Consider the following 18,856-nt stretch of genomic DNA (forward strand, 5'->3'; position numbering starts at 1 on the left):
ATCATTACACAGGTGCACCACCAATAAAAGGCCACTCTAAAATGTGCCGTTGTGTCACACAACACAATGCCACATATGTCAAGTTGTTTTGAGGGAGCGTGCAATTGGCATGCTGACTGCAGGAATGTCCAACCGAGCTGTTGGCAGGTAATTGAATGTTCATTTATCTACCATAAGCCGCCTCCAACATTGGTGTATTTCTGTCTTTTAAAGATAAAATGGCACCAGAAGAAATGGCAGCAGTTTTACAGGCGCCCAACCAATTGTGCTATTATGTGTTTTTTTTCACGTTATTTGTAACTTATTTTGTACATAATGTTTCTGCCACAGTATCTTACGGCAAAAAATAGCTTTTGCATATCAGGACAGCGGTAACTCACCTCAAAGTAGAGAAAGATTTTTTCTTCAACAAGCAGGACGCACAGGATATACTGCTAACACCCGACAAGGCCAACATCCCCGTTATTGGCAAGAGGAAGAGACGCAGGTACAGAGGACACAGAGCAGGGTGCCTGGTAAGGATCCACAGAAGGTGAGTGGGAAAGCTGCCTTTATCGTCAATATTACTCTTCAACACGCAATCATTGGACAATAAATTAGAAGAGGTAAGTGGTATATCCTACCAACGGGACATCAAAAACTGTAATATCTTATGTTTCACGGAATCGTGGCTGAATGATGACATGGATATTCAGCTAGCGGGATATACGCTGCACCGGCAAGATAGAACAGCACACTCCGGTAAGACGAGGGGGGGGGGGGGGGGGGGGGGGGGGTCTGTGCATATTTGTAAACAACAGCTGGTGCACGAAATCTAAGGAAGTCTCTAGATTTTGCTCGCCTGAAGTAGAGTATCTTATGATAAACTGCAGACCACACTGTTTTCCAAGAGAGTTTTCAGCTATACTTTTCGTGGCTGTTTATTTACCACCACAGACGGATGCTGGCACTAAGACTGCACTCAGTCAGCTGTATAAGGAAATAAGCAAACAGGAACCGCTCACCCAGAGGTGGCGCTCCTAGTGGCCGGAGACTTTAATGCAGGGAAACTTAAATCAGTTCTACTTCATTTCTATCAACATGTTAAATGTGCAACCAGAGGGAAAAACATTCTAGATCACCTGTACTCCACACACAGAGACGCATACAAAGCTCTCCCTCACCCTCCATTTGGTAAATCTGACCACAATTCTATCCTTCTGATTCCTGCTTACAAGCAAAAATTAAAGCAGGAAGCACCAGTGACTCAGTCTATTAAAAAAGTGGTTGGATGAAGCAGATGTTAAACTACAGGACTGTGTTGCTAGCACAGACTGGAACATGTTCCGGGATTCTTCCGATGGCATTGAGGAATACACCACATCAGTCACTGGCTTGATCAATAAGTGCATTGAGGATGTCGTCCCCACAGTGACTGAACGTACATACCCCAACCAGAAGCCATGGATTACAGGCAACATTTGCACTGAGCTAAAGGGTAGAGCTGCCACTTTCAAGCTGCGGGACTCTAACCCGGAAGCTTATAAGAAATCCTGCTATGCCCTCCGACGAACTATCAAACAGGCAAAGCGTCAATAGGGCTAAGATTGAATCATGCTACACCGGCTCCGACGGTCGTCTTATGTGGCAGGGCTTGCAAACTGTTACAGACTACAAAGGGAAGCACAGCTGCGAGCTGTCCAGTGACAGGAGTCTACCAGACGAGTTAAATCACTTCTATGCTCGCTTCGAGGCAAGCAACACTGAAGCATGCATGAGAGCATCAGCTGTTCCGGATGACTGTGTGATCACTCTCTCCGTAGCCGACGTGAGTAAGACCTTTAAACAGGTAAACATTCACAAGGCTGCTGGGCCAGACAGATTACTAGAACGTGTGCTCCGGGCATGTGCTGACCAACTGGCAGGTATCTTCACTGACATTTTCAACTTGTCCCTGATTGAGTCTGTAATACCAACATGTTTCAAGCAGACCACCATAGTCCCTGTGCCCAAGAAAATAAAGGCAACCTGCCTAAATGACTACAGACCCGTAGCACTCACGTCCGTAGCCATGAAGTGCTTTGAAAGGCTGGTAAAGACTAATATCAACACCATTATCCCAGAAACCCTAGACCCACTCCAATTTGCACACCGCTCCAATAGATCCACAGATGATGCAATCTGTATTGCACTCCACACTGCCCTTTCCCACCTGGACAAAAGGAACACCTATGTGAGAATGCTATTCATTGACTACAGCTCAGCGTTCAACACCATAGTACTTTCAAAGCTCATCACTTAGCTAAGGATCCTGGGACTAAACACCTCCCTCTGCAACTGGATCCTGGACTTCCTGACGGGCCGCCACCAGGTGGTGAGGGTAGGTAGCAACACATCTGACACGCTCATCCTCAACACTGGAGCCCCTCAAGGGTGCGTGCTCAGTCCCCTCCTGTACTCCCTGTTCACCCACGACTGCGTGGCCAGGCACGACTCCAACACCATCATTAAGTTTGCAGACGACACAACAGTTGGTCAGCACATGCCTGATCACCGACAACGATGAGACAGCCTATAGGGAAGAGGTCAGAGACCTGGCCGAGTGGTGCCAGAATAACAACCTATCCCTCAGCGTAACCAAGACTAAGGACATGGTTGTGGACTACAGGAAGAAGAGGACCAAGCACGCCCCCATTCTCATTGACGGGGCTGTAGTGGAGCAGGTTGAGAGCTTCAAGTTCCTTGGTGTCCACATCAACAACAAACTAGAAAGGTCCAAACACACCAAGACAGTCATGAAGTGGGCACGACAAAGCCTATTCCCCCTCAGGTAACTAAAAAGATGTGGCATGGGTCCTGAGATCCTCAAAAGGTTCTACAGCTGCAACATCGAGAGCATCCTGACTGTTTGCATCACTGCCTGGTACGGCAACTGCTCGGCCTCCGACCACAAGGCACTACAGAGGGTAGTGCGTACCGCCCAGTACATCACTGGGGCTAAGCTGCCTGCCCTCCAGGACCTCTACACCAGGCAGTGTCAGAGGAAAGCCCTAAAAATTGTCAAAGACTCCAACCACCAGTCATAGACTGTTCTCTCTACTACCGCATGGCAAGTGGTACCGGAGTGCCAAGTCTAGGACCAAAAGGCTTCTCAACAGTTTTTACCCCCAAGCCATAAGACTCCTGAACAGGTAATCAAATGGCTACCCAGACTTTTTGCATTGTGTGCCCCCCCAACCCCTGTTTATCATATATGCATAGTCACTTTAACTACACATTCATGTACATACTACCTCAATTAGCCCGACCAACCGGTGCCCCCGCACATTTGCTACCCGGACTATCTGCATTGTGTCCCGCCATCTACCATCCACCACCCGCCAACCTCTCTTTTACGCTACTGCTACTCTCTGTTTATCATATATGCATAGTCACTTTAACTATACCTACATGTACCAACTACCTCAATCAGCCCGACTAACTGGTGTCTGTATGTAGCCTCGCTACTGTTATAGCCTCGCTACTGTATATAGCCTCGCTATTATTTTTTACTGTTGTTTTTATTTCTTTACTTATCTATTGTTCACCTAATACCTTTTTTTAACTTAGAAATTGCACTTTTGGTTAGAGCCTGTAAGTAAGCATTTCACTGTCTACACCTGTTGTATTCGACGCACGTGACAAATAAACTTTGATTTGATTTTTAATAAAGCCCTTTTGTGGGGAAAAACTCATTCTGATTGGCTGGGCCTGGCTCACCAGTGGCTGGCCCTATGCCCTCCAAGGCCGACCCATATCTGCGCCCCTGCCCAATCATCTGAAATCCATAGATTTGGACCTAATGAATTTATATAAATTGACTGATTTCCTTCTATGAACTGTAACTCAGTAAAAACATTTTGCATTTTATAATTTTGTTCAGTATAGTTACTGAAGTCTTGCTAACTAATTTCATTTTAAATCATAAGCATGTCAGTAGCTGAATTCTCCATTGTTGTACATTCCCTTAAAGGTAACACATTTGGTCTTCTATGCCATTTATTATGTAGGGTTTTTGAAGTTATGCTTGATGCAGAACATGATCTCAGCCATGCCCTGTCTGTCTGCACCCTCACCTACCCCTCCCCTGCCTTGAGGGACCATATCTGTGACTCTTTGTCTCTTCCCAGCTAGCAAATAAGAGCTTGGTGGGAGCATGGTTGTCCTTTGGTTATTTTGCATATAACCTTCTCACAACGTTCTGGGAATGGTGCACGATAATTGCTTAGCTTTGGAACATTCTCAGCACATTTAAGAAACTTGACAAAATTACATTATTTTGAAATACGTTAAATAACATATTTCATTACTTCAGCAGAACGTACTGTAAGCTAGCAGTGTTATTGAAAGTCTTATTGAAACATTCAAAGAAAGTTAAGATATTCAAAACACTCAAAATAATCTATAATTTTCATTCTCAGAACGTTATTAAAACCTCCCAGGAAAACTTTAAAGGAACCAGATTATAATGTTCTCAGAACCTCCCTGCAACCTAAAAACAAAAGTCCCAAATTTTAACTTCCATTGTCAGAACGTTTAAAAAATATACAGTTTTACTGGTCAGGAAACTCATGGCTTCGTTCCTAGAACCAATGGGAAACCAAAAACGTACGCTCCTACAACTACCAAGGAACTAAAAGAGCAACAGCATATGAAACGACAACAACAACAATCTAAACGCCATGTCATGTTTCTTAAAGGAACTCTAAAGTAGTCACAGAGGTTTTCTACCTCTGTTTATACTCCATCTGCCCTCTTGGTTTTCTCTCATTGCTATGCTTCAGTACCCATGTGGTTTCGGGATTCCCTTCCCTTTTTTCCCTCTCCTCAGCTACTTCCATAAAGGAGAGCTGTTTTCTGCAGTGTTTCTGCGTTGTATGTTTAGCGGAGCGCTACAGTAAGAGGTACATTAGTAGTCTGAATGGATGCACAGTCCTTTTTGAGGCCTGGTTTCTTCTCTTTCTCTTCTGTGTGTTTCTATGACAACCTGTAGTGTTGTATAAGATGTTGTTTTGGGTGTGCACCTGTGTGTTGGTGTTTAATGACCCTCAGGTGTGTACAGTTGAGCAATAATGCCCGAGGAGGTGTGGTATATGGCCAATATACCACGGCTAAGGGCTGTTCTTAGACACGGCACAATGCAGAGTGCCTGGATACAGAGCTTAGTCATGGTATATTGGCCATATACCACAAACCCCTGAGGTGCCTTATTGCTATTATAAACTGGTTACCAATGTAATTATAGTAGTAAAATGAAATGTTTTGTTATACCCTAGGTATACGGTCTGATATACCACGGTAGTCAGCCAATCACCATTCGGGGCTCGAACCACCCAGTTTATAATATTAAATAAATGACCCATTGGCGAGTTTCTCCTCTGGTTTCCGTGAGATTCTCAATGGTACTTGTCTTGTGACTTCTTTGTTATTAGGATGTATGAAATTGTCTGGTTGTTGTTGCATTCATACCTTTACATTTAACATGGTTAATGATTATCCCCCTTAGGAAGTTGTAATTTAGCTCACTTATCAAGCATTTGGCTCAACATAAAATTGACATGACATTTGCATTTAGGTGAGATAATCACCTCATGGGTTGCCACAATGGCATTCCATGGACTGTATACCAAATCAGAATGCAGCAGAGATGGTCTTGAGTGTGTACTGTAGGTAATTTGCCTGTGTTGACCTTGACGTGTGTACCGTCTGCGTTTTCTCAGCCTCAGCACAGGGTAGTGGGAGGAGCAGCGGCCAGGTGAAGTCATGGAGGAGTCCACTCCAGAGGCTCTATGACAGTGACCAGGTAAGTCCTGCCCACTACCAGGTAGGATTCACGTTGATGACCACTGAACTTGTTTTGGTCATGTTTTATGAGTTAGAATAGGTGATTTGTGAAAATACAATCATTGGTAAGCTATTCAGTACTTACTGCTTACTTGCTGAAAGTCTCTTATCAGTGTTTCCCCTATATTAATTTAGCTGCCGCCACTCCAAAAAATTATAAATGTTTTATTTTATATATAAATAAATAATTTTTGGGATGGTGAAACATTTTCAGTGTAAACTTAAATGACTAAAACCAGATATAAAGTATATATAAAGATAATGGAGCAATATATTTTTTAAATAAGATCATCTTTGAGAACTAACAATCACCAAAATAAAAACTAGACAGTCAGGGAGAATCTAAAATGTTAAACATTTCATTGCATGGGGCCCCAGCTGATTTTGTTATGTTTGAGTATAATTGCTATTATTTTGGACAGGCACTTGATTGAAAAATATAAAACTGTCTCTTATAAAAAATTATAACCCTGACTTTGTAATTCTGCCAGGATTTGTCTCTATCTTTCGCCTCTCCTTCCCACTGTTGTATCTAGTTGGATGGATGTCCTTTGGGTGGTGGACCATTGTTGATACACACGGTAAACTGTTGAGCGTTGCAGTTCTTGACACACTCAAACCGATGCACCTGGCACCTACTACCATTCTCCATTCAAAAGCACTTAAATATTTTGTCTTGCCCATTCACCCTCTGAATGGCACACATACACAATCCATGTCTCAATTATCTCAAGGCTTAAAAATCCTTTAACCTGTCTCCTCCCCTTCATCTACACTGATTGAAGTGGATTTAAGAAGTGACATCAATAAGGGATCATAGCTTTCACCTGGATTCACCTGGTCACTGTCATGCAAAGAGCGAGCTGGTGTTGTTAATGTTTTATACACTACGTGTATGTAGCCTATAGAGTTGAATAGACTACTTAAGTGTACCATGTCATTCAACTTCAAAACAAATGTGTACAGTCAGTGTGTCACTACGATGGATTGAAATTTTGGTGTCAACTGAGGCCAAAGGATAAGCCCTGGCCCACAAACTCTCTACAATTATACAGTATGACATTACATAGGGACTGTTCCAGAACTAAGACTTGGAGAGAGCGTGAGAGAAATTAGCTTGGCTAGGGTCCAGAAAAAATTGTTCTATAAAAGTGAGCTGTTGCCAATTATATCTCAGGGAGGGGAGTCCGAGGCCCATGCCAAAGGACTGAAGAACTCCTAAAGACATAATTTACTTTAAATCGCTGGCGGTTTTATTTGTTATTTTGCACTTAGCTCGTCCAAAGTGGAACCCCGTGGTGTTGCGATACTCTGAGGAAAGTGTTTGAATTTATGAAGACAGCAAGCAAAACTGGAAGATCATTATAACCAATTGTATTCATTTTACTTCTCTGTATATGCCTACGAGAATATTTTGTTGGATCACTAAAGGGTGTAATTACTTCTTACAAGAAGTTTAACCTAAGCAAATGTTTTACAATGCATGTAGAGTTGACCTTGCATGCGTAAGTTACATCTAGGTTTACAAGGAGCACGTTGAATCTACTTGAGGTAAATCGTAGCCGACAGAGACGACTCCAGATAAGAGTATGTGCCATCTGTAACGGCCGTCGTAAGAAGTAGACCAAGGCGCAGCGGGTTGAGTGCTCATTTTAACGTTTTATTTGAATAATCTTGAACACTTAACAAAAATAACAAAACGAACGACAGCTAAACGGTTTTGCAGGCTAACCCTAGCAGTGCAAAAACAACTTCCCACAAAAGACAGGTGAAAACAGGGCTACCTAAGTATGACTCCCAATCAGCAACAACGAAGTACAGCTGTTCCTGATTGAGAGCCATACCAGGCCAACAAAGAAATACACAACATAGAAAAACCATAGAAATACAAAACATAGAACAATAACCAAAACCCCCAGAACACTCTAAACAAACACCCCTCTACATAAACACATAGCCCAACTGACCCCGAAACACTCTAAACAAATACCCCCTGCCACATCCTGACCAAACTACAATAACAAATAACCCCTTATACTGGTCAGGACGTGACAGTACCCCCCCCCCCCCCCCCCAAGGTGCAGACCCCGGATGCACCTACAGAAAACACAAAAATAAACACAAAATGAAAAATAAACACAAACTAAAGGGAGGGAAGGGAGGGTGGCCACCGTCACCGACGGTTCTTGTGCTACACCCCCCCCTCCCCAATCCTCCTACTGTGGAGGTGGCTCAGGCTCTGGCCTTAGTCCCCCACCTAACCTGTCCACCCCCGCTGAATACCTCGGGCTGAAGCGCGTCGCTGTAGACCTCGGGCTGAAGCGCGTCGCTGTAGACCTTGGGCTGAAGCGCGTCGCTGTAGACCTCGGGCTGAAGCGCGACTCTGGCTGCGCCGATTCCGGACTGTAGGGTGACTCTGGCTGCGCCGGCTCCGGACTGTGGGCCGTCTCTCTCGGCTCCGGACTGTGGGCCGTCTCTGCTGGCTCCGGACTGTGGGCCGTCTCTCTACGGGGCACTATCGCCGGAAGTTCTGGACGGGGCACTGTCGCCGGACACTCTGGACGGGGCACTGTCGCCGGACACTCTGGACGGGGCACTGTCGCCGGAAGCTCTGGACGAGGCACTGTCGCCGGAAGCTCTGGACGAGGCACTGTCGTCGGAAGCTCTGGACGAGGCACTGCCGTCGGAAGCTCTGGACGGGGACTGCGCACTGAAGGCCTGATGCGTGGGGCTGGCTTAGGACGCGCCAGACTAAGGACATGCACCACAGGGCTAGTGCGAGGAGCAGGAGCTGGACGAGCTGGACTGGGCTGACGCACTGGAGGCCTGGTGTGTGGGGCTGGTAGTGGAGGTACCAGACTGGTGACACGCACCCCAAGGCTAGTGCGAGGAGCGGGAACAGGACGTACTAGACTGGGCTGAGACACTGGAGGCCTGGTGCATGGTGCTGGCTTTAGATGCGCCAGCCTAGAGAGACGCACCTCAGGGCTAGTACGAGGAGCAGGAACTGGATACACCGGGCCATGGGTAAGCACTGGAGGTCTGGAGCGCACCTCCTGCACAACCCGTCCTGTCTGGATGGTAATAGCAGCCCTGCACGAGCGGAGTGCTGGCACAGGGCGAACTGGGCTGTGTAGAAGCCTGATGGTTGCCGTGCGTAGAGCAGGCGTAGGGTAGCCTGGGCCTAGGAGGCGCACAGGTGGCCAGATGCGCTGCGCAGGCATCCTCCTTCCAGGCTGGATGCCCACTCTAGCACGGCACTTGTGCGTGCACATGGGCAAGATCGTGCGCACTTCCGCATACTCCGCCGCTCTCCACTTCATACACTCCCCATAATAAGCACGGGGAGTTGGCTTAGGGCTCACCCTTGGCCCAGCCAAACTACCTGTGTGCCCCCCAAAAAATATTTCTTGGGGGTGCCTCTCGTACTTGCCCCTCGGCGTGTATAATGCCTCATAACGTCGTCGCTCCGCCTTGGCTGCCTCTATTTCCTCCGGTGGGCGACGGTATTCACCAGCCTGGTGCCATGGTCCAGCCCCATCCAGAATTTCCTCCCATGTACATGATTCCCCATAGTCCATATAGTTCCTCTGCTGCTCCTTACCCCGCTGCTTGGTCCTTTGGTGGTGGGAAGTTCTGTAACGGCCGTCGTATGAAGTAGACCAAGGCGCAGCGGGTTGAGTGCTCATTTTAACGTTTTATTTTAATAAACTTGAACACTTAACAAAAATAACAAAACGAACGACAGCTAAACAGTTTTGCAGGCTACCCCTAGCAGTGCAAAAACAACTTCCCACAAAAGACAGGTGAAAACAGGGCTACCTAAGTATGACTCCCAAAAATCAACAACGAAGTACAGCTGTTCCTGATTAGAGCCATACCAGGCCAACAAAGAAATACACAACATAGAAAAACCATAGAAATACAAAACATAGAACAATAACCAAAACCCCCGGAACATTCTAAACAAACACCCCTCTACATAAACACATAGCCCAACTGACCCCGAAACACTCTAAACAAATACCCCCTGCCACGTCCTGACCAAACTACAATAACAAATAACCCCTTATACTGGTCAGGACGTGACACCATCAAAATACATTTTTCTCCACAAATTAAGATCAAGATTTTTATGGAAGATCGTCTTTACACTATCAGTGATAATGAATGACATTGACAAGTTACCTTGTGCCTCACAAAGATAAAGTAATAGTTTACTTGAGGTTTTACTTTAACTTCTGCCGTGACAATATTGTTTGATTGAAAGATGTAACTACCCAGCTACACAGTGAGTGAAGCCTCCGTTAGCATCGGTGTTGCCTGCTCCAGTGTGTCCTTGATATTTCAGTGTCAACAGTGTCTTCTCAAACCAGGACAGAGGACCACACATGCCACCAGACACTGAGGCAAACTGAGAGCCTCCGCATTTGGCTGAGTAAATGGAAGGAGTAAATACAGGAGAGAGTAAATACAGGTTTTGTACAGGAAGGAAGCCACGTTGAACTGGCTGAACTGTAGTGTTAGTACAGCGGTGTGTGGATGGGAGAGATGGAATGTGATTAGGACATCCAGCTGCAGTGTTTGTATGTGTGTTACAAGACGGAGAGAGATGGGTCAATAAAACTCAACTATGAAGTTTGACAAACAATAAGATCGTTGTAGACTCCATAATGCACACATTTTCAGCCTCTCCTCATATTCTCTCAATTTCTTCGAGGATGTCAACATGACGTCAAAACGTCAGTCACCTGTTCGTATCCTGTACAATGGATTAAGTGAGCTAAATTAAATACATCTCTGCTTTTTTTTGATGAGTGCTCCAACTCCTTTTTACCTCGAATTTGTCCTTTTGGAAATGTTTCTTGCTAAGCCCTTCTCATGATTTTTGTCATTGTTGTTGAGCACCCCTCCTTTCCTTTGTATGCTGAAGCATGAAGTCCCACCTGAACTCTCAATTTTCTGGAGATTAACTACATTGGACAGATTATGCCCATTATGGTTAATCTCCCAGACATGTATACTACTGCATAAGCATGTAGCTAATTCCTTTTCAGAATACATTTTTTCTGTGAGGGTAAAGTCAAGGTGTTGATTTAATTATATGAAGTGACAATGGAATGCGAGGAGTGTTTCTGCCCCTGTAAGTAACTTCCTAATGTCAATAAACAGAGGAGGTCCAAGCCTGATTTTTTTTCTTCTTCTCGTAGTCATAGACAAAGGCCCCAGTCCAGAAATAACCCCCAGCCTCTACAAGGCATAGGTAGATCAGAAAGGATTGGATGAGTATAAGCAATATGTTCCTCCTAGCTAGCCTGTCTGAGGGAAAGGTGGAGCTACAACCATTTTGTTTCTCCCAGCTAGCCTATCTGAGGGTTAGGTTTAGAAGAAGGGTTAAGTTTAGGGTTAGGATAAGAGTTAAGGTTAGGGTTAGGGTTAGTCAATAGTTTAAATGTTACTAATAGTCTGTATATAGAGCATCTACAGATGGACTATCCAAATAAAATTTTACCCTACAACCATATTGCAATATCTTCCTCTCAGCTAGCCTATCTGAGGACAAGGTGGCGCCACAACCATATTGCTTATCTATCAAATTACACATTATGTTACGTTAGTCTTATTCTAAAATTGACTAAATCATTTTCCCCCCTCAACAATCTACACACAATACCCCATAATGAGAAAGCGAAAATAGGTTTTTAGAAATGTTTGCAAATTTATACAAAATAAAAAACAGATACCTTATTTACGTAAGTATTCAGACCCTTTGCTATGAGACTAGAAACTGACCTCAGGTGCATCCTGTTTCCATTGATCATTCATGAGATGTGCCTTTCCATGATTTGGAAGGGCACACACCTGTCTATATACAGTTGACGTCGGAAGTTTACATACACTTAGGTTGGAGTCAATAAAACTCGTTTTTCAACCACTCCACAAATTTCTTGTTAACAAACTATAGTTTTGACAAGTCGGTTACGACATCTACTTTGTGCATGACACAAGTAAATTTTCCAACAATTGTTTGCAGACAGATTATTTCACTTATTATTCACTGTATCACAATTCCATTGGGTCAGAAGTTTACATACACTAAATTTACTGTGCCTTCAACAGCTTGGAACATTCCAGAAATTATGTCATGGCTTTAGAAGCTTCTGATAGGCTAATTGACATCATTTGAGTCAATTGGAGGTGTACCTGTGGATGTATTTCAAGGCCTACCTTCAAACTCAGTGCCTCTTTGCTTGATATCATGGGAAAATCAAAAGAAATCAGCCAAGACCTCAGAAAAAGAATTGTAGACCTCCACAAGTCTGGTTCATCCTTGGGAGCAATTTCCAAATGCCTGAAGGTACCACGTTCATCTGTACAAACAATAGTACGCAAGTATAAACACCATGGGACCACGCAGCCGTAATACCACTCAGAAAGGAGACGCGTTCTGTCTCCTAGAGATGAATGTCCTTTGGTGCGAAAAGTGCAAATCAATCCCAGAACAACAGCAAAGGACCTTGTGAAGAGGCTGGAGGAAACAGATACAAAAGTATCTATATCCACAGTAAAACGAGTCCTATATTGACATAACCTGAAAGGCCGCTCAGCAAGGAAGAAGCCACTGCTCCAAAACAGCCATAAAAAAGCCAGACTACGGTTTGCAACAGCACATGGGGACAAATATCGTGCTTTTTGAAGAAATGTCCTCTGGTCTGATGAAACAAAAATAGAACTGTTTGGCCATAATGACCATCATTATGTTTGGAGGAAAAAGGGGGAGGCTTGCAACCCGAAGAACACCATCCCAACCGTGAAGCATGGGGTGGCAGCATCATGTTGTGGGGGTGCTTTGCTGCAGGAGGGACTGGTGCACTTCACAAAATAGATGGCATCATGAGGTAGGAAAATTAGGTGGATATATTGAAGCAATATCTCAAGACATCAGATATCAGTTGCAAATGGGTCTTCCAAATGGACAATGACCCCAAGCATACTTCCAAAGTTGTGGCAAAATGGCTTAAGGACAACAAAGTCAAGGTATTGGAGTGGCCATCACAAAGCCCTGACCTCAATCCTATAGAAAATGTGTGGGCAGAACTGAAAAAGTGTACGTGAGCAAGGAGGCCTACAACCCTGACTCAGTTACACCAGCTCTGTCAGGAGGAATGGGCCAAAATTGACCTAACTTATTGTGGGAAGCTTGTGGAAGGCTACCTGAAACGTTTGACCCAAGTTAAACAATTTAAAGGCAATGCTACCAAATACTAATTGAGTGTATGCAAACTTCTGACCCACTGGGAATGTGACGAAAGAAATAAAAGCTGAAATAAATCATTCTCTCTTCTATTATTCTGACATTTCACATTCTTAAAATAAAGTGGGGATCCTAACTGACCTAAGACAGTGTCACGCACTGACCATAGAGAGCCCTTGTTTCTCTATGGTGTAGTAGGTCAGGGCATGACTAGGGGTAGCCCATTTTATATTTCTATGATGTGTTCTAGTTTATATTTTCTATGTTGGTGTTTTGTATGGTTCCCAATTAGAGGCAGCTGGTAATCGTTGTCTCTAATTGGGGATCATATTTAAGTTGCTATTTTTTGTGGGATATTGTTTTGTGTTTGTGCCTGTGCACCACATAGTCACGTTTAGGTGTTCGTTTATTTGATTGATTTGTTTTTGCTTGAAGTTTCACTTTGGAATAAAGATGTGGAACTCTACACACGCTGCGCCTTGGTCCCGTTCTTACGACAGCTGTGACAGAATATCCCACCAAACCAGGACCAAGCAGCGTGTTCACCAGGTGAAAGTGTTTTTGACATGGGAAGAAGTGATGGGTGGATGCGAGACCCTTCCTTGGCGGCAGACGGAAGGTAATGATGGAGGAAGGCGACGACGCCGGGGTTCGCGGCCACAGAAAGCCCAAGGACAACCCCAAGATGGAGTTGGCTAGGAGTATGCGGCAATGCAGGCGGGCTGAAGATTGGGTCATCAGTCTGGTGCCATCTGTGTCGGCTCCACGCACCAGATCTTCAGTGCGCCTCCCCAGCCCGGTACATCATGTGCCTGCTCCCTGCACTCGCCTTGAAGAGCCAGAGACCATCAGGGAGGCAATGGGGAAGTTGGGAGAGGGAGAGAGAGATGAGAGAGATGTTGTGCAAGTGTGTTCTGCTCAACATCCGACCAGAGAATCCGGTTAGCAGTCTGGTGCAACCTGTGCCGGCCCCACGCATCAGGCCTCCAGTGCACCTCCCCAGTCCGGTACATCCTGTGCCTGCTCCTCGCACTCGCCCTGAAGTGTATGTCACCAGTCCGGTACCACCTGTGCCGGCTCCACGCATCAGGCCTCCAGTGCGCCTCCCCAGTCCGGTACGTCCTGTGCCTGCTCCTCGCACTTGCCCTGAAGTGCGTGTCACCAGTCCAGTGCCACCTGTACCGGCTCCACGCACTCGGCCTCCGGCGACGGTTCACAGTCCAGAGCTTCCGGCGACGGTTCACAGTCCAGAGCTTCCGGCGACGGTCCCCAGTCCAGAACCTCCTGCGACGGTCCCCAGTCCGGAACCTCCTGCGACGGTCCACAGTCCGGAACCTCCTGCGACGGTCCACAGTCCGGAACCTCCAGCGACGGTCCACAGTCCGGAACCTCCAGCGACGGTCCACAGTCCGGAACCTCCTGCGACGGTCCACAGTCCGGAACCTTCTGTGACGGTCCACAGTCCGGAACCTCGTGCCACGGTCCACAGTGCGGAACCTCCAGCGACGGTCTACGGCCTGGAACCTCCAGCGACGGTCAACGGTCCGGAACCTCCAGCTCCATGGCCGAAGCCTTCCCCTGCGCCGATGCCCAGTCCAAGCACGGCGTCCAGTCCAGCTCCAGGGCAGGAGCCTTCCTCTGCGCCGGTGGCCAGTCCAGGCATGGCGTCCAGGCACAGTGTCCAGTCCCACTCCATGGCCGGAGCCCTCCTCTGCGCCGGTGCCCAGTCCAGGCATGGCGTTCAGCCCGGTGCCATGGTCGGATCCGGGGTCTGGGGGGGGGGGGGGGGGTACTGTCACGCCCTGACCATAGAGAGCCCTTGTTTCTCTATGGTGTAGTAGGTCAGGGCATGACTAGTTTATATTTCTATGTTGTGTTCTTGTTTATATGTTCTATGTTGGTGTTTTGTATGATTCCCAATTAGAGGCAGCTGGTAATCGTTGTCTCTAATTGGGGATCATATTTAAGTAGCTATTTTTCCCACCTGTGTTTGTGGGATATTGTTTTGTGTTTTTGCCTGTGCCCCACGTAGTCTCGTTTAGTTGTTCGTTTCACTTTGGAATAAAGATGTGGAACTCTACACACGCTGCGCCTTGGTCCTGTTCTTGCGACAGCCGTGACAGACAGGGAATTTTTATGAGGAATAAATGTCAGGAATTGTGAAAAAGTGAGTTTTAATGTATTTAGCTAAGGTGTATGTAAACTTCCGACTTCAACTGTAAGGTCCCACAGTTGACAGTGCATGTCAGAGTAAAAACCAAACCATGAGGTCAAAGGAATTGTCCATAGAGCTCCGAGAGGCACAGATTTGGGGTAGAGTACCAACACATTTTTGCAGCATTGAAGGTCCCCAAGAACACAGTGGCTTCTATCATTCTGAAATGGAATAAGTTTGGAACCACCAAGACTCTTCCTAGATCTGGCTGCCCATCCAAACTGAGCAATCGGGGAGAAGGGCCTTGGTCAGGGAGGTGACCAAGAATCCTATGGTCACTCTGACAGAGCTTCAGAGTTCCTCTGTGGAGATGGGAGAACCTTCCAGAAGGACAACCATCTCTGCATCATTCCACCAATCAGGCGTTTTTGGTAGAGTGGCCAGACGGAAACCACTCAGTAAAAGGCAGATGACAGCCTGCTTGGATTTTGCCAATAGGCACCTAAAGACTCAGACCATGAGAAACAAGATTCTCTGGACTGATGAAACCAAGATTAAACTATTTTTTCTGAATGCCAAGCCTCATGCCTGGAGGAAACCTGGCACCATCCCTGCGGTGAAGCATGGTGGTGGCGGCATCTTGCTGTGGGGATGTTTTTCAACGGCAGGCACTGGTAGATGAGTCAGGATCGAGGGAAAGCTGAACGGAGCAAAGTACAGAGAGATCCTTGATGAAAACCTGCTCCAGAGTGCTCAGGACCTCAGACTAGGGCGAAGGTTTACCTTCCAACAGGAAAACAACCCTAAGCATACAGCCAAGATAACGCATGAGTGGCTTCGGGACAAGTCTCTGAATGTCCTTGAGTGCACCAGCCAGAGCCTGGACATGAACCCGATCAAACGTCTCTGGAGAGACCTGAAAATGGCAGCAACGCTCCCCATCCAACCTGACAGCGCTTGAGAGGATCTGCAGAGAATAATTGGAGAAGCTCTCCAAATACAGGTGCGCCAAGCTTATAGCGTCATACCCAAGAAGACTCAAGGCTGTAATCGCTGCCAAAGGTGCTTCAACAAAGTACTGAGTAAAGGGTCTGAATACTTATGCAAATGTGATATTTCAATTAAAAAAATGATACATTAACAACATTTTCTAAAAACCTTATTTTTTTGTCATTATGGGATATTGTGTGTAGATTGACGAGGAAAAAAACGTTTTAATTAATTTTCGAATAAGGCTGTAACGTAACAAAATGTGGAAAAGTCAAGGGGTCTGAACACTTTCCGAATGCACTGTACATGACTGGCCATAGGGGTTAGTTCTGGAGCCAACACTCTTTTAGTTCTGGAGCCAACACTATTTAGTTCCTGAGCCAAACTCCTTTAGTTCTGGAGCCAACACTATTTAGTTCTGGAGCCAACACTATTTAGTTCTGGAGCCAACACTATTTAGTTCCTGAGCCAAACTCCTTTAGTTCTGGAGCCAACACTATTTCGTTCTGGAGCCAACACTATTTAGTTCCTGAGCCAAACTCCTTTAGTTCTGGAGCCAACACTATTTAGTTCCTGAGCCAAACTCATTTAGTTCTGGAGCCAAAACACTTTAGTTCTGGAGACAAAACATTTTAGTTCTGGATACAAAACCCTTTATAGATTGTTCAGCGCTTGTGCTCAGCCTCCTGACATGACATATTTTTGGTGTTCTCCAGACCAGTTTCCTGTCTCCTATCTAATGAGGTAAAATGTTGAAACTTGTTCATGTGTTAACATGTTAAAATATGTCAATGTGTTCAGTGACATGGATATAATAACGTATCCCCGAGCAATAACCACTAGCCATCTAATTTCCTACTCTCCTCAAGCTCAATTAACTGTTAAATCACGCTGAGCCGTCTACCATTTGTGTCAGTGTCTGGAATCCTCTCCTCTCTTACAGCTGGAGCAGTCGACGGTGCAGGTGACCCACCAGGGTCGGCGGGAGCTGCTGGAGGACGCCTGCCGCTCGTACACGCGCAAGCGTCACGTGCTCATCCCCGAGGACCTCAAGCACGTCATTGTGGATGACCAACACGGCCTGCTCTACTGCTATGTGCCCAAGGTGGCCTGCACCAACTGGAAGCGTGTCCTAATGGTCCTTACAGGTGCCGCCGGCCCCCACCGCGACCCCCTCTCCATCCCCGCCAATGAGGCCCACGTGTCTGGCAACCTGCGCACCCTCTCTGAGTATTCCACCTCTCAGATCAACCAGCGGCTGCGCTCCTACCTAAAGTTTGTGTTCGTGCGTGAGCCCTTTGAGCGGCTTGTTTCGGCTTACCGCAACAAGTTTACACGCAGCTACAACACGGCCTTCCACAAGCGCTATGGCACCAAGATCATCCGCCGGCACCGGCCCAACCCGCAGGCCGAAGCGCTGGAGCGGGGAGACGACGTCTCCTTCGAGGAGTTTGTGTACTACCTGGTGGACCCGGCCACACAGCGCGAGGAGCCCTTCAACGAGCACTGGGCGCGCGTGCACTCGCTTTGCCACCCCTGCCTCATCCACTACAACGTGGTGGGCAAGTACGAGACGCTGGAGCAGGACTCCCGCTACGTGCTGCAGCTGGCTGGGGTGGAGGGCCAGGTGACTTTCCCTTCCTCGGCCAAGAACACCAGGACTACGGGAGACATGGCCGCTCAGTTCTTCAACAACATCAGCCCCTTCTATCAGAAGAAGCTGTATAACCTCTACCACATGGACTTCCTGCTGTTCAACTACTCCACGCCGGAGTACCTGAAGTTTTGATGACGTTACGCTTCTTAGGAGGAGCCTTAGTTTGAACCATCTATCATAAGCACTACGTCATGTAGTTGGAAGCGTGACATTGTAACCTATGACAGAGGGTTCAAAAGAAGTGGTACAGACACTTTTAACATGGGTCCCGGGACTCTTCAAAGCACAGTAATGTTTATTACGGAGAGGACTAACCTGGTGAAATCTAAGGAACTATAGATATCTTTCATATCAAAAGTGAGAGTGGCTTTAAGATGAGACAACGGGAATGGACACTTAAGATGAAGATTTTGTACTGTTAGCAATGAGCCAATGGAGATGAAATGATTGCCTCTGTATGTGTAAAATGCACCTATAGTGCACATTAACTCAAAATGACCAAACTTTGACACCACCAACAAACTTTGGTTACAATTATTATTTTTTCTTTCAAAGTTTATTTAGTCACCACCATTCTAGAGTAAGACTAAAAGGAACACAAGCTATCTGAAGTAATAGGGGTGCTGAAAGTATCTTTATTAGTGCCTTTGAGTGGGCCTTATGACTTAAAGGTGTATGACATCAGTGTTTTCCTTATACTGTAGAGAGTTGACTCTCATTGGACGGTTTATTTATTGTGATATTTGTGTCCCAATGTCAACAAACTGCAGATAGACCACACATTTAGACATTTGGAATAACTACCATAACCTCAGTCAAATAAACACATTTAAGCAGTTTTTATGTGTCTGTGTCTGGAATGCTGGCGTAGCAGTCAACACAAAGGGTAAGAATCCATCTGTGCAATATGTTGAATTTACTGTGTATGTTTGAAATA

General features: G+C 46.0%; 1 protein-coding gene across 1 annotated transcript in view; it reads left to right on the forward strand.

Annotated features, from left to right (window-relative positions):
- LOC106583641 (carbohydrate sulfotransferase 11) overlaps positions 1 to 18,758 on the forward strand; it is a 39,953-nt gene extending 21,195 nt beyond the window's left edge. Inside the window, exons 2-3 of the mRNA XM_014168052.3 lie at positions 5,739 to 5,821; positions 17,206 to 18,758. Coding sequence (XP_014023527.1) covers positions 5,739 to 5,821; positions 17,206 to 18,051 — 929 coding nt within the window. The 3' untranslated portion in view covers positions 18,052 to 18,758. The remainder of the gene's footprint in view (positions 1 to 5,738; positions 5,822 to 17,205) is intronic.
- Positions 18,759 to 18,856: the final 98 nt, after the last annotated feature.

The sequence above is a fragment of the Salmo salar genome, chromosome 22 (assembly GCF_965601325.2).
Source record: "Salmo salar chromosome 22, fSalSal1, whole genome shotgun sequence".
NCBI lineage: Eukaryota > Metazoa > Chordata > Actinopteri > Salmoniformes > Salmonidae > Salmo > Salmo salar.